This window comes from Polyodon spathula, chromosome 5, assembly GCF_017654505.1.
Source record: "Polyodon spathula isolate WHYD16114869_AA chromosome 5, ASM1765450v1, whole genome shotgun sequence".
Taxonomy (NCBI): Eukaryota; Metazoa; Chordata; class Actinopteri; order Acipenseriformes; family Polyodontidae; genus Polyodon; species Polyodon spathula.
The window spans coordinates 24,438,907-24,462,830 of record NC_054538.1 but is presented as its reverse complement, the minus strand read 5'-3'; the positions used below and the strand labels follow the sequence as shown (position 1 = coordinate 24,462,830).

Below are 23,924 nucleotides of genomic sequence, written 5' to 3'. Positions count from 1 at the left end.
TGTATAATTTTAATGTATTGTATGTTTTTTGTGTTGCTTTTTTTCTAAGAGTCTTACATAAGTACTCATTATGTTTCATTATGTTCTCTAACATGTGTATTGTACTTCACAATTAGACTGACACAAACGACTTTAATGCTCAATCTGAATTAATCCAAACCTTTCAGTGGCCTGGATTTCTCACATAACCCCAGACCATTTTGACCCTGTTCACACTCGCGATTTAAGGCGACCCAGGGACGCCTCAGGGCCGCCTTTTCTCATATGTGAACACTCCAAAAAAGAAAAGGCAGACCAAGGCCGGCCCAGATTTAGTCTGCCGTTTCGATGTGGCCCAGGGTCTGCACTCCCAGGCTAGGAGATACCTTTTCATATCACATGACCAATGTGGTTGCATAGCTCTGTAGACACTCCCATACTCTCACACACGCGAAAGGTAGCTCTGCTAGCTAAGACGGCAGTGGATTAGTATTGAATGGTATTTCTACATCATACAACTTTAATTAGAAAAATAATAAATACATAAACAATCTAGTTGCTTAACGTTCAGATTGTTTCTTTCATATAATATACAAGCTGCGGGGCATTCATAATTATGCTTAACTTAAGCGATAAATATAAAAACAGAAGGATTGTGGATCTCTATAATGATCAATAATTCAGCTACCATTGTTTATTTTGCATGCAATGGTATACTATAGCACCAGAACTGAGCGTCTTTAATTTTAAATGCCAATCATTTCTTTAGCTGCTTGCTTTTACACACACATTAAAAAATACTGTTCTTATCCACATATATTAAGATCGTTGATGCACCGTGTGAGGGTGAGACCCTCCCTGCAATATTTCAATGCCTGTTATTGTGATTATTAATGTTATTCAACTGGTGACAGAGCAGTGATTTATTATGTAGCATGCATGTTGTTGAACAACATATATATATATATATCACAGTGTATTGCTGTATTTAGATTAGAGTGCTTCCCTCAGTGAAGTGGTAATGGTTAGGGACTAGAGAATAATAATGATAATGATAATAAAACTGAGTAAACAATGGAATAGTTTAAGGATCGTGTTTGTAAACAAAGACGGTACTCATGCAGGTTAAACAAATACATAGAAATGAGAAGAAAGGGGAAGCCCAGTAGTGTGAACGGGGTCTAGTTGCCTCCTACCTGACACCATTGTTACACAATGAACAGACCACACCTATATTTATCTCCAAGTAACAAAAAAGCAAACTGTTCACTTAATTACTTCTTGCCTTGTGCCTTTAGGGGGACAGCACTGTCATTTTTTTCTGTGGCCTTTCAAATCTAGTTAACGTCACAGGAGGTGACTTAAAAATGTCCTGTTATTTTCCAGGTATCTGCATCCTCCAAAGATACATTATCATCAAGCTCCCACATCAAACACTCCCACAGAATTTCCAGCACACATGTATCCAAACCCCTGTACCCAGACACAGCAGCTTTGTGCAGCCCCTGCCGAGTGTATGACGAGGATAAATGATGTAAAGATGTACAGTGGCCGAAGCCAGCACTTTTCCATCTGATTGGAGCAACTATGATAATCTTCAGTCAATAACGTGCAATTCAGTAGTGAGTTATTTTATGGTTACTTGTTTTTGGGAGAAGGGAAAGATTTACTGGAATTATTTACTTAGCTGTATGTTTTTCTAACATGGCTAATTTTGAATGTGATATGTGGTTGGTCAGATATGACCAGCAACACATCTCTACCCAGTTAAATACAGATCAATGTCAGCAAATAATTGTTTGTATGGTTGAGTAGCAGATCATTAAATTATACATTTAACAATCCAGTAATTATATCATTCAAATGATTTGGCTAGTCATTAAATGTGATTATCAATGCAAAACTTTATAAACTATAATAATTATTTTTGCTGTCAAGTCTTTTAGAGTGGTATTTCATCGTATTTTAACACAATACTCAAGGCAAGTTATATACTAATCCTGTTACTGAGTGACACATTAATTCTTTTTCAGCAACCGAAAGCATTAAAATAGAACCCAATGTCTACAGTAGCATGTAATTAGCAGACTTAAAAAAGTAAAAAGATATATTTTTTACATAAGCAGCTGCTTCTAGGCTACACTGGTTTGCCTGTCAAATCATCCTTAGAGGAAGAAGTTCTGGTGAGATGCAACTGGCAAACCATTGTGAACTAAAATGAAAAGGGGCGTGGCCCTGAATCAGTGCATGAGCTCATAGGGGAGAGCAAGGACAGTCACGCAAGAGGTGGGAGTCACTGCATTACTGAAGGCCCTTCAATGAGTCACTGCAGCAGAATAAATTTTAATCTCAACCGGCCTCTGTGAGAACATGGCAGGCAATTGTATTCAGGGCCTGTCGTACAGTAGGTCACCAGAAGTCTAAAATTCCTTGTTTTGAATATAAAATGGCGTAGTAAGCACAACACATTCATATCATGAAGAGCCAAAGGGATTAGAGTGAATGCAAATATCTCATTCAGCAGGAGTGGAAACAGGAGGTCCATTTGGTGAAAACAGGTGAAACTCAAATACAGTGTACAGTGCAGGCTTTAGTTGATGTCATACAGTATGTTCTTTGGTGCAAGTTACCTCAACTGCTACATAACACGTTACAACAATAGCAAAAAAAAAAAAAAAAAAACATGTAGGAGTGCCTATAGAAATTAGCTGCAGACACTCATCTGTAAGTGATCGAATACATCAGCATATACAAAGACCCCACAACACCGTCTTGAGTAATACTGTATATTCATTATTGACCCCTCCAGCAGGGTTATTGATGCTATGGTTTCAATAATTCAGCAATGCAGTACCACTTCCCATTTCTCATATCATTCCCCCTGTGGAATGCTAATGCTGGTGGGGTCTGTAATGGATTATTAGAACATTACTCATGTCTAACATGAGACACAGGGCTGTATTCACACAGCTATTACACTGTATTACATTTACTCAATTTTTTTGTAAAACAAAAACAAACTGCTAACACAACAATATACAGCCTAATCTTGTAGAGGCTTTAACATCAACATTTGGTTTTCTTTTTTGAAAGAAACAGGTGTTTAGCACGGTGGAAAATGCTTTGTGAATATGGCCGGCAGTGCTTATCTAATATATGACCAGCCAATGTTACAAATACAACATCACTGAATGTGTTTAATGTAAAAAATATTTAACTTTGCACTAAGTTTACCAACCATTAAAAAAGCCAGCTTGACTGATGGCAAATAAGACTCACTTAAACCTACTTTCAACTTCAAGCAAACTAATGTATCAATGATTATCAGAGTATGGGGCTGTTCTTTTCAGTAGTGCAAGAAGGCCTTGTTTATTTAGTTACAGTACAATAAACATAAACAGGAGTTACCTTCTTGGACACAATTATTCAAAATAGTACCGTTTAGCCCTGCCCTCTGTGACACCTTGACATAGCATGTACATATGGTACACATTCACCGCCCTAAACCAACAGAAAGCCAGATGTTACTGTACCTACTTTTTTAAAGGCACAGTTGCTTTCAGCTGAGCTCTCCCAATCAACATGCAAACAATAACAGAATGTAAACCGTGTAGACACATGTAATGGTGGACCAGCAAACTGGAGTGAGATTGTACAACTCTAAGTGGAGAATGAGGAATAAGTGGGAGTTTGAATGATGTGCTCAGCAAACTCTGAATAGAAAGAAAAAAATCAAGTTCAAATGACTGAGTATACCAAAGATAAGTTCAAGGACATGGCTTCAACAGATTACTATATCAAGCTTTGGTAACTATGTATGTACTGACCTATATTTAACCTATGGTATATATCGTTAGATGAAATAGTTAAGGGCCTGTACGTCAAATTTGCTTATTTTAATAGACAGATTGATATGCTTATTAATTAGTTTGTCTGCCAATTTTGAGACACTAGTTTTCTAGCAATTAATCATGATAATTTACTAAGCCTGGCTGACACAGAGGATAGTTCTGAACACCGCCATTTCAAACACTGTCTCCGCTGACATGACTAGCCAATCTTCCTGACCCCTTTAGAACCAAAATTTTAGCAACTCAAATTGTCCCTTCAAAATGGCTGCAAATTGTATTAAGGTGTACCATGGCTCCTAGTCTTCAAACACGGTCTTGAAACTATTAGTGCAATACCATGTTCTTCAAATTGCTCCGAGGAGGAATTCAGTCTCCCTGCCTTAAACATATCACCTACTGCTTTACCTAAACTGAACTATATGAATGAAAATTTCACATAAGTATCAAGCTAATGTTGATGGCGTATGATATATTGTACAATATATGCATGTATGTGATTAGATAACAGGTTTCTTACCGTAATAAATTTTAGTTCAAAGACTGTTTTAGGAATAATTAAGGTACTTCTTTTGTTACTCCAATACAATTTGATTTGTCCTTAGGAAAACATAAAGGAGTTCACATTGTAATTTTGCTAACCTGTGGTATTCATTGTGAAGTTATTTTAGATTCCATTGAGTCTCGGAAGTCTAGGCATGACTTCAAATGTATCTACAGCGAACACCAATAAGAGATGCAAGCTGACAACCCTCTATTTTGTAGCCACATCTCAGCATGTTGCATGTGCAATAAATGCATGTGAATATTGCAAGTCTAGCAAATAGTGTTAATTTTGGGAATATTCACATGTTTTGTTGTTTTGGCGTACATCATGCGTTTTCGATTCTGACACTCTGTCAGCAAAACTTGTTTAAATAAAATACAATTCTTTTGATCAAGTTTTGTTGCAATTTTAAAGAAAAAAATATCTGCTATGTGTTTCGTTTTTTGAAGGGTATATGAATAGAGCAATATTACTGAACTGTCAACTTTGTTGTTGAACATTGCTTTGTCTGTGCTCCAGTCAAGCTTACAGTCTGTGATTGGTTCTCGGCAGTTGCAGGTACAGGATTAGTTGGTTTCGTCGATGCAAAGTATTGATTGGCTGGTTTTGTTGGATAATAAAATTAATTTGGACCAATTGTATCTTTGTTTAGTATTTAATGTCCTATAGATGTGAACTACGCTTATGATTATGATACAGCAAGTCAAAAAGAAAAAGCCTGAACTTCCGCTACATTCCCCTGCCTTCAGAGCCCGCTTCTTCACCCTCGCCCCGCAATGGTGGAATGACCTTCCTACAGATGTCAGGACTGCCCAGTCCCTGACCACCTTCTGGCGCCTCCTCAACACAAACCTCTTCACACCTGTAAAACTCTTCCCTTCTGGACAACATAGCACTCTGCACTTTAACTTGCTCTTATCTGCTCCCTGTTTCAATTGATTTAATCCTGCACTAAACCCAATCTGTAGTATTTTTGGTATTTCACCTAAACTTGTATCTAACCCTAATGTAACTATCAACACTTATCTGCTCTTGAGCTGATATCAAATCGTACTGTGTTTTGTATTTACTCTTTTTAGTACTGAAGTCACTGTATTTTTTTATCTTGCTCTTAACTGTACTGTAATGCTTTATATGTATTTTTTGTATACAACTGTAAGTCGCCCTGGGTAAGGGTGTCTGCGAAGAAATAAATAATAAAAAATATTAATATCAGAGCCCACTAAAACTGGAAGCTGATTGACTGACGGTACTGAATCATTATCTAATCCTGTAATAATCCTTTTCATATCTGTATTCACATGTTCTGGGTGTGTGGCTGAACACATAAATGCGGAATGCTGTCATCGCAATAACTGGGAAAGGATTTTAGATGCACTCCCTTGGTATTGGGTAAAAGGTTCATCTGAACATCAGCTTTCCTGGTTGCTATATGCTTCTCCAGTTGATTAATGGCCTACAAAAAGTGAATACAAGTGTTTTGCTTTTTTTTGATATCTGGAAAAAAAAAAAAAAAAAAAAAAAAAAAACGTTCCTGTCATTGCTGGAATAAAAAATGCTGTAGGTAATCTTTATCACTCACCTTTATAAGGTAATCTTTAGCACTCGCTTATTTCAGTAGTCTATTCATTTTCAATGACTGAGCAATCATTTATCTTTTAAATCCATCAAGGTCATTAAAAGGGAAGGGCCTAGTATTGTAAACAAAGGGAATTATTCAAATGTATAACAAAGTATTTGAGAGCCCTCTATTTTTTTCTACTTATACAACTACAATAGCAACCAAGAAGATATATACATTTAATGTCGTACACGTATTTCACAAATAATATTACTTTTCAATGTAAATTACCAAACCACTTAGGAAAGGGTCAAGGTAAAGTTCTGAGCCAAAAAAAAACGGTTATCTGATTGTATAATATGTTATTTTATAGAATGAATCTATATTTTAATTTATATTTTTCTTGAGAAAAATGTAACTTGGGAAAGCCCTTTTGCCCTTTGAGTTTCAGTGTGTAATTAACTGGATTATTCTAAAGTAATATTTAACTAACTAACTAGACTCCCTTAACTAATGACAGCAGAGATTCACTTCAGTAGTTCACTTCCAGTCTACTTGCACGTTTACTTAAACACTTCAGAAGTGAAATTAAACTTCAGCAATGAAACTTCAGCAATTAATCTGTGGCAGTATGGTGCACAGAAATAAACACTATGCATTCAGCTGGAAAAAGAGTAACATGCGAAACAATGGGTTTTTTTGTAAAATGAAAGACACTATTGGAGATGGAATTATGGTACATAAAGACTGACCTGCTTTAGAGATTCTTCTTTTTTTTCTAACAAAAATGTTTCAGTTAGGTCTTTATTTCTGGATGCATTTATTTCCATTATGCAATACATTGTAAAATCAGCATGAGGTATGCAAAGGGAACTGTAGCTGTTTGTTTACTGTAGTAAGTGTTAACTGTAGCTTCCATGACAAGTAAAAGACAAACAGTTAATGGTTTAAGTTGTTGGGTAAATAATTTCAATGTGATGAGTGCAGTTCCCAGCAGGCACATTTCTATTTAGATTCCTCTGCAGTTATATTACAGTGTGCTGTTAAAAAAGAGGTAATAAATGTGTTACGATGACAACAAACTGAGTTTAGTGAATTTACTTCAACCAGCATCGTATTGTACAGTACGCTACTGTAAACCACAACTTTGTTTTTGTATTTAACCCCAAATACCAAAATACGCATTTCAAATGCTGATCTTGATTTCAAAAAGCTTAATTTGTTGATCCTACTGTAGAAAATATAGATCAGAGGAAGCTAGATAAAATCAAGCAAAGAGAAATCACTGCACAGTTGAAATATGCCGCAAGCGTCATAAGCTTGTGATGTGGCAAATAATATATGCTCTGATTGAAAGCCCCGCCTTTACAAAAGACCCAGTCTAAACACAAAACAACATTTGGTGACCCTATACTTGCCACCATTAACTTATGTATTCAGAAATCCAAATCAGCTAAAGTAAAGATTTTTTTTTTTAAGCATATACTATCGCAGTTACTGATCTTAAAAATGGTTTTTTGAAAGTACCAGAAAAGTATTAAAATGAACAAGGCAGACATGGTATCCGGATACAGCAATATTTTTAGGCCTACAGTGTATGCAACAGTACAGTTATACAGTAGGTAACCAAAGCATACTATGATATTATGCACAATATGCTTCAGAATACATATTCCGTCAAATAGTAAAGGGCTGCTACGTTTGTATTCGTCAATGCAATTGTGGTTCATGCTATTGTATTTTATTAACAAGATTTTTTTTTTTACCTGTTCTATTGAACCATTACTGATGTCAAAAGTAAAGATGGGTTTCAAAAAGTATATTCAAATTGTAAAATGCATTTTTAAGTTATTTTAAAGCAGTTTTATATGTTGGGCACTAGGATTTCAGAAATAATCACTGCTGAAAGTATTTGCTCTAGAAATATTCAGTCTTTAACAAAAGTTGTGTTCATAACATTATTATAATTGGCTAAAGTGTGTTTTCTGCCATTTGCTGGTGTTCTATGGGTCATACTGTAATCTAGAACTACTGTACTGTATGTCAATAAAAATGAAAAATGTAACATAATTGGTATGTTAAGTACATTGGAAACTCGGTGGTATTTCTGAAAGGAGAATCTGACCATTGTATTTTATCAATGTATACCTCACCTAGAGAATACCCTTGCATATGTTCACAAACCATCCAATTAGGCGTAATCTGAGATTAGGTGATTTTTGGAATCCAGTCTTTCTGGTTTATTATATGCAGGTTAAACATTAGCCTTCTTTTATGGGTCCTTAATGGTGAATTGTGCAGATATGGCGGGTCATGGCACATGTATAACATCCAATGACAAATCACTGTATCTTACAGTAGATACTTCACTCATCTGGGTATCTGACAGAAGGTAATATAGCATAATTTAATTGGGTAATCTGTCTTTCCAATGGGTAGTTTACTAGACTGAATGTTAGTTAACACTGTTTCCCTTTCTCAGTGTATTGCATGTACCCATGTTAGAGGGTGAAGCTTTTGCCTAGGTAAGCGCAGTACCTCAACTCATGCTAGCTATTTTGTAAAGTTTACAGTACATTACAGCAGTGGTTGTATCACAACCTCAATATGGTAAACACATATACCTCAAGAACAAGAGCATATAGAAGAGTCTTTAGACAAATACCTTTAGCCTGTTAATGGGTTCAGAACAGAGACCCTTTTTCTATTGGCTGATCGTGTTTTGCAAAAGAGCTAAAATACAGCAAGTAGACATCAAGGTCTCAATGTGAGTTCACCCCAAAGCTAGTGGCAGCCTCACAAAGGCTTACCATGAAGGTTATTAATTAAGTCTGATGAAACTGCCCTACCTTATTGCATGGTAATTACAGGCTGAATACCTAAACATAAAACTAAACGTTACTGTAAAACATAACAGCCTTCACTGGCTACACTGTGACTGGCTGATAACATTTGGTTGGAAATCCTGCTACTGACATTTCAAAGCTGTTCAGTGCTGTGATTGCTTGTTATCTACATATGCTTTAATCACATTAAGCCTCTTGAACTACAGCATTAGAAAGTAATCTGCTTTCTGCCCTATTCAGATTCATATTCTACTTTACATGTGTTACTGTAGCAATCACAAGAGTTGTATACTGTATTTTTTCTGGAAGTACAAGTACTTTTTTCATTGCTCTGACACTGAACACTGTAAGAATTAATTTAATATGTTCCCTGAAGCTAAAAACTACATGGATTACAGATAATTTCAGTTTGATAATTTGCAAAATCACTTTACAACGCATACCTAAAGTACTACTGCTAAAGAAATTATGTCTGTCTGAAACATACTTAAAGTTATCATCATAATCATCTTAAAAGATGTTTACACTGAGAACAGTATACCACCTGTTTTCCACTGATCTGCTGTACAGTACGCTGTTCCTACTGGTAACAACACAGACCTGAAGGATGTTTTGATCCTTTGTTCCAAGTTAAATGTATCAATACCCAGGAAGCACGGATGTGCAATGAATTACGTAAAAGGGTGTGTGCACTTAAAAGATATATGAAGACATTATACACATATTCCTTCAATACGTTATTTGCTGTATGTAAACCTTATTCCAAAAAGGAAAAGTATTCCAATCACTACTTAACTATTAAAATGTATTATTACTAGCAAGAAAGTATTATAATGGCAATCTAAATTCCAGCCACTGCTGATGATCTGGTTACCAGCAAGTTAAAACTGAACACATATTTATTGCTACTGGTTTCTTACTAGATACTGCCCCTAGCTGGTATAAATCCCCTAAACAGATGTAAAGCAATTCCTGTAAGAGTGTAGACAGAAAGCAATTAATTCAACTGCATTTTTTTTACAAAAATCAGTCTCTTGGGCATGACTGACCAGATGAAAACCAGCAATGTTCAACATGGTAATATGTTTTTACTGTAAAGATGTGTGTGTGTGTGTGTGTGTGTGTGTGTGTGTGTGTGTATATGTATATATATATATATATATATATATATATATATATATATATATATATATATATATATACACACATACACTAACACTATTATATCTACAGAGTAGGGGTCCCCAACCAAACTGGTTTGTTTCAAACATTTCAAACCAATAAAGTTCAAAGGCTATCAAGAGATCAGTCTTGTAGCTCTCACAGAAAGTCGTTCCATGGACCATCAGGTGAAGGTAACTGGTATTGAGCTACCATTCCAAGTGAAACAAGTGCACCAACAGATGCTTGGCTTTGTGATGTAGAACAGTAAACTACACATATCTAAGCAGCTTTCTTCACTTGTTTCACTTGCAATGGTAAATAGCCCAATCAACACCAATGGCCCTCGCCTGTGGAGAGCCTGAACCGCATAATTGGTTTGTGCAGCACTATAAGACAACATGGATGACTGTGTAAATAATTAAGTATGTAGATCTGGTACTGTTTAAATCAATTGAATAGACCCCAAAGTAATATATTTTGCAGAATATAAAACTCTGCCCATATATATCAAGACAAGTCACGTGGCAACTAAAGTAAAAAGATGCAGCTCTTTAAAAATGGCATTCTTTGAGTCTCCTTGGACACAACATGGTTGCAAGCTTTGCACAAAGTATTAAGCAGAAGCCCTGTACATTTTTCAATCCGTCTTGTTTTAGATTATAACACATGGACAATACACTCCTTTTTTGCCATGCTAATATAATCTTTCCAAGAGAATGAAAGAAACTCTTGATGTGTAAGGAAGGGCAATTGCCCCATCAGCACTGAAAAATGAACTTGCACACCCACGGTAAATAAATCAAAGACCCAAAATGGGGGATGTGGGCCATGGAGTTCTAAAAGGTTACATTATATCCCTTCACACTTTACTGAGAAATGTGTTTAAACTAGTGTTTTTTTTTATTATTATTATTATTATTATTATTATTATTTATTATTATTATTATTATTATTATTATTATTTTGTTTTATACAACATAAAGATAATCTGGGAAGTAACAGTAATAATCACTTCAATGTTGTAAGTTATTGGAAGCCTGTAAGCATAATCTTTTAAAAAAGATTTCTTCCCCTAAAATGCTATAAAGGTATTAAGAAAGGAAAACAAACAAAAATGAATATAGAAAACCAAGAGCTCTCAATTCAACCTACACTTTGTTATCTACATTAAAAATGTCCTACATGCATACTGCAACATACAGTAGTTTAATCAATTTTCAGAACACGCTACTAGTCCAGCAGCTTGTATGAGAGTGCAGCACATGTACAAAATGTAAGCATCTTCCAGGCATCTGTGGAAACTCTTACAAAAATATTAAAATATTTATCAAAGTCAACAACACTGTACCACTGTAAAACAATGCATTATACTTTCTAAAAAGTACAGTACCATTATAGTTGATAGAAATACTTGAACATCAAAGGTTGATGCAGTCCAATAATACATAGTCTGTTTTCACTGTGCAGTTACACAGCGCTGCCTCCAGTTTCACCTGATGAAAATGCAACCAAAACAAAGCGAACAAGACAAGCTACGGTAATGTAACCGTTAATCATTAAACAGGTTTAGTTTTGAGTGCTGTCCATCACTTAGTTTTGAGTGCTGTCCATCATTTTACACTAGAAAACAGTGATAAAGGTCCCGAAAGTGGTAAAGCAACCACCACTTTGCCATCCCCTATATAACAGCACAAGTCAAACAAATGCAAAACAAAAAGCTGCATATGTAAATGACCACTGTACATAAGCAGTACAGTATCACTGATCACAAGATTGCTATTATATGACTAACACATGCCTCACAATTAATCACGTTTGCTTCTGTTTTCTTCGAAAAGCATTCAGAATAAATAAGTATTCCAAATATAAATATATTCTAAATATACTGTTTCTTGGACATGACAGAACACCACATGCTTGAGATAAAAACAGGTGCTTTGGAATAATATAGGAATGTCCTATCTTATTTGGAATACTGATAGTCACTGATCTTATTCACAGATCTTATATCTTATTCTGATTAATAATAGACAGTTATAGGCTATGACAGGAAGCAGATAAGCCTAGGTATTGGAATGGACTGAAGAAAGTAATTAACCACCAACAAACAAGGTAATGTGCTAAACAGATTTAAATTAAAGGCATACTTTTTGTCCCAGATCCAGAAAACCAACAGTACACGAGCTGTTGGGATCTACAGGACTGGTCAACTTGTTAAAGTCTGGATTAAATAATGTTTATTAAGTTAATAACATACTGTAATAAACAATGTTGTTTAAGATATGATCCTCAAAATATGCAACGAGTTATATTTCTCTCACTGTTTTTTTTATTTTTATTTTTTATAATTATTTATATTTACTGTAACACACAAAGGTAAATATCAGAGATTACAAAGTACTGCAACATGAGCCTTGAAGAAGACATTTTAGAAAAAAATTAAAAAATACCAGCCTTCTGTTACAGTATTGCCTTTTACAGCAACCTCTGTAACTAGGATACACCAAACAGTGACCCAATTATTCTTTGCACCGCCTAAGGATATAGACTACAGTGCAGTAGTCAACACAAGATTCTAAAGGCATACAATCTAAATGTGTAACTTCTTGTTTTCTCTTCTTGTTTTCTCAGTAAGGGCATGGACTTGTTTTGCAAAAACTTGCTTTGATCAAGTATTTAAAAATAAAGTTTTTAAAAACATTTGAAAAGGGACCTTTTGTATTGTTATTATTGTCTAACTACTGCCTCCAGATAAAAAATAAAAAATTCCAAATTATGCTACATCATATGATTCTATCTGTGTTCAAGCCTAAGTTGCTACACAGCTGATTCTCTGTTAGTTACAATATTCAACAGCTGAGACAAATCTAATTTGGTACTCAAATAGGCTTACACATTAAATATGAAATAGCCAGAACTAACAGCTTAATGTTTTATTTTCCCATCATCTAGAATCATGTTAAAATATTTTTTAAAAATGTGAAACCAAAAAGAAATGTGATTATGCCTGCCTACATTTGCTTCAATTCTGACTGAATTCCTTGATTTCCACTGAGAATAGCCTGGCTTAAGCATTGAAAGATGATGTCATACAGTTAGAAGCAGTGAACAGCTGGTAGACTTATCTATATATATATATATATATATATATATATAATATATAGATATTATATATATATATATATTATATATATATATATATATATATAGACGTTCCGTAACGATTATATATATACAATGTGTTCTGCAGATTTCCTGTAATTACAGCAGTACAAACTGGATCTCTACAAGCACCAAGCAGGATGCCCTAAAGAGCAAAGTAACTTCATCCCCTGCATTGCTCACTTTGTATTTTTTTGTATTTACATTATATTTATCGGATTCCTGTTGTCTGCAATGAAACAGCGTTTGTATTCTCTCGCATTAGGTAGTGAACGTGAAAACCTGGCCTAACAGTGTATGCCAGTATCCATCTATGAAAAGAATAATGCATCAGATAGATAGATAGATAGATAGATAGATAGATAGATAGATAGATAGATAGATTGATAGATAGATAGCTAGATAGATAGATAGACAGACAGATAGACAGACAGACAAAGTTAAATATGACTCATTTTACAGTACTGAATTAAACCATTGTACTACCACTCCCTTCCAAAACCCAGGCTATACAGAATATTATATCCATCGGTATCCTGTTGCACAGCTGTGTGTGCGCACAATAATAATGATCACTTCTCCTGAGAAACCAAATCACAAGAACAACAAAAACGTTATGCTCCATCTACATTATTATAATATCGATCCATATTAAAAATGATATTTTCTACATGACAGGTACGGTAGGTTAGCAGTCTACCAGATAAACAAATGTGCAGCGAGACTTCTAATAATCTTACAATTATCTTAACATCTCCAGTCGTGGAGAAAATAACGCCCACTGACAAATCAAACTCCGTTTAAAAATAACGCAGCACTTTATGTGTTCATGTGCAAATGTTAAAACTTTACATCTTAACGCAGCAAAACCTGGGTGTAACACAATCAAATCGCATTTGCCCTCGTCATCAGCAGTAAATACCAAAGCTGTACCCGCAAACACTTGTTGTTTACTGATCTGTCACACGGAGATTAAAGGCATGGCACCCTTTGCCCTTTCCACACCGTTAATTTGGCTCAATTTTAAGCTAGAGGTACAATGTTGCAAGTGCATTTACCTTTATATCTTTCAAGTACATCCTCGTAAGCCTGGAGGTATTCCATTTCGCCCGCACGTAGATAAGCAGCAATGGATGAATACCCAGCCATGACAGGCTTTTAAAACTGGACAGTTACTGTAGACTAGGCTAAGCAGCCTTGGACTCGCGGCAGAAGGATGAAAGTGATCAGTGCCTCTGAGAAAGGAAACGCCCCTCTCCCACGAGCAGAGTCATGGCGCTCCAATGGAAATCTGTAGCTACGGAAGACGGACTGAGCGACATCATGAATGCCAGTATTGAGCAGTTACAGTAATTATATACATAGCAACATCTTGCATTTAAGTTCTGTATAGACAGTGCTTTGCTATGTGCTTTCTTCTGCTGAAAATGTGCCCGTTTATGTCGTTATGTTTTTCATCATGCTGTGCGTGTACGTGTATGCGTCCTTCTTGCCTCGTTTCAAATCTAGACACGTTCAAAATCAGTACATCTTAACGTATACTTACATATTATGTGTCTACTCTACACCCTAACAGCAACTGCCTTTGCTGCATTTAGTCAATTTTACTTCAGTAATCCTGCAGTTTCATCCAGAAAAAAATATCAATAGCAAACAGAGAAAGATGTCTACTGTAGTAAGGAATTAAACGTGTCAAATTGACTGGACACTGATTTTCGTCAGTATTTCGTGCAAAATAAAATATAATAGTACGCATCAATAATTTGTAGGCCTACATTTTGTTATTCTAGTATAATGTTGTTGTTTTTTTTTTTTTTTTTTTTTTTTTTTTTTTGTTTTTCCTAGTGTTTTATCGCACTCTGTAGATTATTTTTAAATCAGTTCCAATGAATGAATTAAAACATATATATGTTTTGCAAAGCTTAAAAACGAATTATCAGGGTTGCAAAATATTTGTATTTTATTCATTGTTCCTATACTAAAGCAACAATTCCCCCAGCCCCCTGTTTCCGCCTAGGTCCTAAAGCTAGACGATTGCTAGCTACTTTCACAGCCAGGAGCCAGCAATTATTAATGAAATACAATGATATTGCATATTCTTAGTCTTATTAGCAGCACCTATTAAATGACTACAGTAGATAAATACAATAGTGCTTTTTTTTTCATTTATTAGTCAACACAAAAATCTCCTTACAATTGAATACTCAAATCAATACAGTACATAATTAGGAGGAACACGTGATATGCACATGTGACTACTGTATTTACACAAACAGTAATATGTACTATTTGTATTATTATATAAACAGTACTGCTGGTCAAAGCTGGCATAGAGTAGGACATGCTGGTTTTTAAGTTAGGCTGATTCGGATAAAGAACTGTGTCCATATAGAGGAAAAACGAACATTCAATTCAAAGCCCATTTACTGTAATATTCCAAAATCAGGTGATTGTCTACTGCTGTAGAAATATGCTCTGATTTACAGTACCATCCAGTTAAAAATCATGATGTGGTTCCAAATGACCAGCCATCTCGCCAGCAATTGCTAGAATTCCCAGTAGACTGAATGTAAATGTATATAAAGGAGACTTGCTTTTCATATAATAGATCAGGGATTCCAATGTACTAGTATTTTATATATTATTGGCTATATAACCAAAGATAACGCAATTTATATTGGTTGTATGAGGAAATAGTTGTTTAGGAAAAGTAAAACAATTACACCTCATGAAAATGTAATGTGTAGGAAAACTCCAAGGTGGAAGGCTGCTGTAATATGGGTATTTTAATTTCGCAACATCAATAGGTTTGTGCACCCAGAAGTTAATTAGCATTTTAAAACTACGTCTTGATTCTATGAATGCAGTGGCTTTTAAATTTGTGATTTTATAAACGTATTTGTTTACTACAAACACATGCGCAAAAATAATTAAAAAAAAAAAAAAAAAACTACTACATCCTGTAATATAACGATTGTTATATATTATGTAGACCAATCGATGATAACGTAGCTACGTATTGCACATCTTCACCGGAGCGATCCAACCACTGACTTAGCACAATATTGTACGGCCATATATTACAATAACACATCACAATATTTTATTAGTATTTATTACATCCACATCCATATCTGGAGTTTAAGCTTTCAAAATAATAATAATAATAATAATAATAATAATAATAATAATAATAATAATAATAATAATAATAATAAACAATACCGGTTTACTTGCAAAACTAATGTTGACAATTCAGGTACCACATATGGATCAGGTATGGATTCTAAATTAATCATAATCGCAAGCTATAACCGATTTGTAAAACGTCTGGAAAACCGCAGCAACAACAAAAATAAGCATTGTTCACAAATGTTGTAAATAACATTACATTATTGCCATGCACGTTATCATCATATTGACAAGTAAATCTGCACCCAAACCATAACCGACCGCTACTCTGCCCTTGCCTTTGGTTTCTCATCATCTAATAATAGGAATACAGTTTATAATTTTATTAAATGAATGTAATGCTTTAACCGGATATATTAATTACATTTTTTATTTCACGACACACCACAGCCTACACCCAAATCTTAATTCCTGAAATCCCCATTATTTCCACTTGGTCCTAATCAATATGCTTTCAGCAGACTAGGGGGGGAAGCCTTACCAGCTATCCTTAGAACGGCTCTTTCCGCTGGGTCCAGAACGGACCCTCCCTGGATTTTTCTCTTGGAACGCTCATGTCTAGGTAGATTCCATGGTAGTGTATCTCCTGGCGCCGGTGAAACAGAACCAGATTTCTGACTGAAATCATCCTCATCAGAAAAATCCGCAGATGAAGACATAGAACAGCGATGAGATGCGTTCCCAGACTCAGAACTCTATGGAAACAACAGGAAACATTTAGGTTTAAAAAAAAAACAAAATACAAAAAAAATCTAAAGGTCAAAATAGGCTGATGTTCGACTTTTAGTACAAAATAATGTAGTAAATCCTCACCATCTCTGGAAACACGGTTTGGAAAAGGTAATAACTGAAAATACATTGAGATAACGCGGAAGCGTTGTGGCCCGTGGTTTGATATAGCTCTCAATAATCTCCTGACTTGCTTTAACAATAAAAACCAAAACCTATGAACTAGTCACAGATAAAATCAATTGTATTTGGCTCCCCCGCCAGGACAAGAAATGTACTTACCGCGGTATTCGTCCTTACAACAGATGATACATATAATCTTTCTTTTTATTGAATCCCTGTTTTACAATATATATATATATATATATATATATATATATATATATATATATATATATATATATATATATATACACAAATGTGTAATTCCACCTTAGTGAAACCACACCCTTACAGTGGTGTATTGCTCTGCTACCGATTTTTTTTGTTTTTGGTTCCAAGCCCAAGATGATGTCAAATCCACATCATGGTTCTATAATAAAATGTTATAGCAGCCTTATTTTAAATGTTTCATAGGTTAGGATTATGCTTTTTTTTGTAGTTGTTTTTCCTTTAATATATTTACTAGAGCATGTGTGAATGCTGCATCTACACAGTAGGATGCAGTGACTGTCAGTGGTGTAGTGCTATATTTAGAAGTCAGGGGTCGCTATTATCTACCCCCTCCTTCCCCAACCCAACACTACCACACTGCCTGGCGTCCCCGTTTCGCCATACACTCAACAGAACGATATGGTATGGATGTAACCCCAGTTCCCTGAAAGAGAAGATGACCGCCAAACCATACTTTAGGGATATGCCTGCTTATTAGGTATTTGCTGAGCATTTTATATCAAAGCTGCCGATAGGCCCCTCCATGGAGTGACGTCCTCAGTCCCGCCTCCCGAGGAAATAAATACTCACTGCACGGGGAAGTCAGTCTCTTTTGCATTGAACCCACAAATGTGAGTGATGCGATCTTGCAAAGGTGGCTGTCATCTTCTCTTTCAGGAAATTATTCCCTTTCAATTCGAAGATGACCACCAAACCATACTTTTGTGAAAGTATACCAAAGCTGTCGCGAGGGAGAATGAGCGGACAGCACGAGGGACATCTCGCTACCACCATCTAGTGTTGGTGGTGTGAGCATGCAACCTCAAGGGCCCCTTCAAGGGGCCAGATCAACAGCTGGAGTCTGACCGGTTCTGGGTGCCAGAGGGTGCCTCACCTGGCTGAGGAGATCGATGAGCAGCGGGATCTCCCAGGGCTGGCATTGCAGCAGCTGGCAGAGGTTCAAAAACCAGATCCTCCTGGGTCATTTGGGGGCCACCAGGAGAACTGTCATCCAGTCTCTCCTGACTTTCTCAAGGAAGGCAGGGAGCAGTGGTATAGGCGGGAAAGCATACAAAAGCACTTTGGACCATTTGGGCGCTAGGGCGTCGACGCCTAGTGGACTTCCCCAGCTGCAGAGGGAGAACCACAGGGGCAATGGGTTATCTCTGCCATGGCAAATAGATCGATTTGGGCTTCCCCGAAGCGCTCCCAAAAGCACTGTACCACCTGAGGGTGCAGTCGCCATTCTGATGTGTGAGGACCCTCCCTGGAGAGGAGGTCCACCAGACAATTCACCACTCCCTGGAGGTGTACAGCCTGGATGGACAGGAAGAGTCTCAGTTCCCAGATCAGTAGCCGAAAGGCGATGTAATGTAACCCCGGGGACCGAAGCTCTCCCTGGTGGTTCACTTTCGCAACCACTGACATCCGCGGACTCCTCTGCCTGCCCAGACCGCCCCCCAACAGGAGTTGGCTGCGTCCGTCATCACCACTCGACGATTGAAAATCACTCCCATTCTTATGCCTTCGATCAGGTGAGGGGTTTGCCTCCACCAGTGTAGCACTTCTCAACAGAGTCGAGACAACATCAGCTGATGGTGTCTGTAGCGCTTGGGGTGTAGCCGAAAAGCATTGAGCCACATTTGAAGTGGACACATGTGAAGCAACCAGTTGCTTGTTGACAGTTGCGAATGGCAGCCACTCAGTCATCAGACAGGTAGGCTCGCATTGTGAGGGAATCCAGCCAGAGGAGCCAGCTGGGGCTGCTGAGGCTGGGAGGGAGACTGCCTTGGAGGCTGCCTGGGGCGGTTCCACTGGAACTGTCGCGGAGGCTTGGAGGCGGTGCCTTAGGTCGCCCCATGGCGTCGTGGGGATTGGAACCGTCCAGGCTACCGTAGTAACAGCCAGACACCATTGCCTCCCCCTTCCCTGTGCCGAGTTATGGGAGGGGAGCATTACAGCCCCCTTGTTGATACGCCTCTCGCTCTCTGTGAGTGTGTTCTAGGATCTCCTCTACCGCTGGTACAAAAGTATGAACAGGGGAGATAAGCGCTGAGGCACTGAGGCTCTGAGGCACTGAGGAGCCGACTGTACCGTGGGCATCGAGGCCTAGACACTAGGGCGCCAAAGCACGGCGCACCAAGTACCGAGGGCAAAGCGCCAAGGTACTGGGCTGTGTGTCTGTGTCTTGGCTGCTTGCAGTCACACAACCAGAAACAGTGAGTAGCTTGCAACGGTGTGGAGCGTAGCCTGCAGACAGTTACAGTGCAGTCACACAACCATGCCAGCGCGAAGCTTGCAGTGGATTGGAGCACCTAAGATGGACCCTGGAATGCGTGCAGCACACGGCCGGTGCAAAGCATAGCTTGCAGCAGGGTGGCACAGCCTGCAGACTTGGAGAAGGGAGAAAGAGAGACAAGAAAGAAAAAAACAATCTCTTTTTTTTTTTTTTTTTTTTTTTTAGTTACCTACCCACCGCTTTATGGGTGAGTGGATCAATGTGCTAAACTACGTGACAATAGGGACAGATAGGGCCTAATGGTGGATGCACCTGGTTGCTATTTATTTATTTTGTAAAGCTGCAAAGCAGTAGAAACACAGACACTCGACAGTAAAACTGGAGTGTGCTTTTTTTTTTTACTGAAGCAGTAAAGGAGAAAATATAGTAATACACAACCGACAGGGGCACTAGGCCGCGCACAGCAAGTGGGTGTACCGAGGTCGCCCAGAGCCCTTGAGCCCTTTTTTTTTTTTTACAGCTGCAAAAAGCAGAGGAAAATTATAGAAAGACACATGCAGCAAGCTGCAGAAGTTAGAAAGCAGACTACAATTGCTGTGCATTGTAAACTGTTGAAGAAAGTTTTTTTTTTTTTTCAACAAAGCACAGTTGCATAGCATTAGCTCAGCCTTTAGCTGCCGAGTTTCTGATACCAGGGAAGTGTCAAGCCAACTTCCAGCAATAAAACTGCAAGGGAACTACAGAAAAAAAAAAAAACTTGAAAAAAGCTCTTAAAGAGTCAATCACACAACTGGAAGAGGTTAGTGTTATACTCAACTCACCTACCTGTTTGAGAAGGCAAAAGAGACTGACGTCTCCGTGCAGGGACTATTTATTACCTCGGGAGGTGGAACCGAGGATGTCACTCCACAGAGGGGCCTATCGGCGGCTTTGATATAAAATGCTCAGCAAATACCTGACAAACAGGCATATCCCAAAAGTATGGTTTGGCGGTCATCTTTGAATTGAAAAGAAATCGCAGCTCATTACTCTAAAGTAGTTACCGTATTTGACAGGGCTAACAAGTGTACCAATTCATTACTAATTTAGACAATCAGGTATTGAGCTATTATTATAAACCAAAAGTATATACAAGGCACCAGACTTACAGCTATTTATATTAAAGATAAATAAATAAATACTGTACAGATTTTCAAAACCAGTTTCATATGGTAATGCACACATTATTGAAACACCGTCATTATTATGATTAACCCTATGCATAACACTCCCCCCTCACCCTCTCGTATATTGAATGGTTTAGTCCAGTTATTGTATTGTTTGCTTATTTGTATGGGTTATACACATGTATATCTATCTCCATGTGATATTAGGAGCAAAACAGTTAAATATTCTACACAAGAAGTATGGAAGCGGTGCACTCCCTGCCCAAGAAGTGAGGGGTCAGCACTCCCTGCAGACCCCGCAGCACTACACCCCTAGTGACTGTCACACGACTACCCCCGTGCCATTCCACAACAGTGCAGTCATTACATGTTCTGTCTTTAACAATATTATTACAATGATCACTTGGTTAATACTCCAAACAGAACACCTTTTCCTTGAACAATGGTGGCAGGAAACAATGTTACATTCAAATTATAAGCATTTGAAAGAGCAAATTTGATTGTGTTTATTATTAAGGGGCAATCTATGTAGACTTTTACATACAAAATAATTATCTAAAATATATTTAATACGTTTACCTTCAAAATTATTATTTATTTTTTCTGTTAAATAAATCCCCATTATCTTAAAGTAGCATCCATTTGAACTCATTCCTTTCTCTAGTTTTATTGTATTTATACAGCTATATAAAAAGACCCCCATTGCCCAAACTAATCCACCTATTAGTTACTTCTGTGGCCTCACAAGATACAATCAAACATGTGATTGAACTGAATTGTAAATAACATTAAAGAAACTGTTAATAAAAGATGTTGGTGAGACTTTATTTTAAGTCTATATAGACAGATAGATAGATAGATAGATAGATAGATAGATAGATAGATAGATAGATAGATAACAGTGTAATTACTGTACATATGAACCATTAATAATTGCAACATTAATAAACAAAAAGACAATGCATGCTTATTATTATTAAAGCCAAATGTTAATTCATAAGGAAGACACAGTTTCTAATATGTTGGAATTTGGAAGAAAATCTTGTGGTATATAATAATCACCTTATTAACGTAATTTACAATATCTTAGCTTTTTATTTTTCTCATTCAAAATTTATGAAAATAGAAGCATAAATGTTAGTAGAAAGTGGCTGGCAAAGGAAGCTGTGGAAGATGCAAAAGCTGCCCTTCATATCAGTGATATCATGGAGCAAGTACATCATTGAACAGGAGGCCTTGGTCTCAGTTCAGCTTGACCTACATAGCAGAAAGCAACCCCAGCTCAACGGAGGAAGCTGGCAGTCAACGTGGTGCAAAAGCAGGATGAGGATGAGGTGCGTAAAGGCAATTTCCCAGGCCAAGCAGGGAGAACGGACGAGATGGGAGAGTGTGGAACAACACAAGATTGGCTGACGAGATCTATGGACAATGGAACAGAGCAGGATCAGCATATGATGTCCTCCCATTACCAAATAACCTTAATCTATGGGTTGGAAGGGATCCGTGGTGTCCTTTGTGTTCATCGCCAGCTACATTAAGACACATTTTGGCAGGATGTAAGGTGGGTCTTAGCCAAGGACGGTTTACTTGACATGACCAGGTGCTGTGCTGTTTGGCCTTAGCATTGGAAGACAAGCGTAACATGACCAATAAGTTGCCACCAGACTGTCTTGGTTTTGCATTTTCTGTCAAATAAATCTCAAAAGGGAATTGGTTTACCACAATTCTGGTTGTTGTGGTAGACTGACGCCATGTTCCAAAGACAATTTTCCAGATTGAAAGAGGTGTATACACAGAATACTTCAGTCCTTTTTGGAGAATACCAGAGAAGCGCATTTGTGTTAAGACGGTGGAATGTTTAGAAAGCAACATTGTTGGCAGCCCCTAAAACTGTGGCTGTCCTAGGTGATACTTCACAAGACAGGTGTTCTGAAACCACATTGTATATCACACCATATATCTGCACAGTTCACTGAGGTGTGACTTCTGATGAAGCTTCCAAGATGTTGCAACATCCCTGCTTGAATGTTTTCTGAATAAGCAATGAGCAATAAACAGCTAAGGTTAACTAGATGGATGAACTAGACTGATTTATTGATTTTAACATATTCACATGCCAAGCATTGGCTAAGCCTATTGAATAACATTAAATGAGCTGTTAACACATGACGTGAATGGAGGTCTTCATGTTTCAAAGAGAAAAGTGTAAGGGGAGTGTGTCTGTTATTTTAGCAAAACTAATTTCAGAACAACAGCATTTTAAATAAGGACTCAAGTTCACTATACCCGTAGCCTTGTCATGTTGTGCATATCAGTTATCCTCCACTACCTCATTTGGCATTCCTGATCTATTATTTAAAAATAATACGTAAATAAATATACAATGATTGAGTTATTCCTAAAATTCTTGAAAAATTGGCCACAGTCATTTGGTACATGGAAGCAGAAGAAGGATGGCATGTTTATGTGTTTGCTGTGTTCGTATGATTGATGTGAAAATGAAGACATGTTCTCCTTACTTCCAGCAAAAGAAAGAAAACAACTATAGGGAATTCAAATCTCTACTGCAGTCACTAATAAAATAACAACTAGAAGCAATAGATTATCAGATTAAGAAATGTATTATCATAAGATAACCAGGTTAGGCAAATATGATGTTCTGCAACAGAAAACCTGTATGAAAAGGAGTCATATCACAAAATATAAAATGCTCTGTCAAATTCCATTTTAGTCTTATTGTCATGGGTCATTCCTAAGTTATGCATATCTACCAAAGCCAATTGCAATTGGTAGATATCCAAAGACCAATTGCATACAGTCTGAGGACAGTGCAGTTAACGTGCAGCCCACAGCAAGCGCAAATCTGAAGATGTGAGGAAGAACATGAACTAAATTAATAAAATGAAAGGAATTCAGCAAAATATATTCTCATCCTTCAGCATTAGAAGTAGCTCCAAAATGATTATGCATATTTGGCTGTTTTTTTTTTTTTGTTTGTTTGTTTTGTTTTCTGTCAGGCGTGACTAGGCTGTATTTTTAATTTTGAAGCTTGCATCACCAATTAAATACACTGAGACTGCACTTGTCAAAGTGGTAAATGATCTACGTATAAGTACAGA

General features: G+C 37.1%; 1 protein-coding gene across 1 annotated transcript in view; it reads right to left on the bottom strand.

The window, feature by feature from the left end:
- LOC121316382 (dystonin-like) overlaps positions 1-23,924 on the bottom strand; it is a 189,945-nt gene that overhangs the window by 163,022 nt on the left and 2,999 nt on the right. The window contains exon 4 of the mRNA XM_041251459.1: positions 16,781-16,994. Coding sequence (XP_041107393.1) covers positions 16,781-16,994 — 214 coding nt within the window. The remainder of the gene's footprint in view (positions 1-16,780; positions 16,995-23,924) is intronic.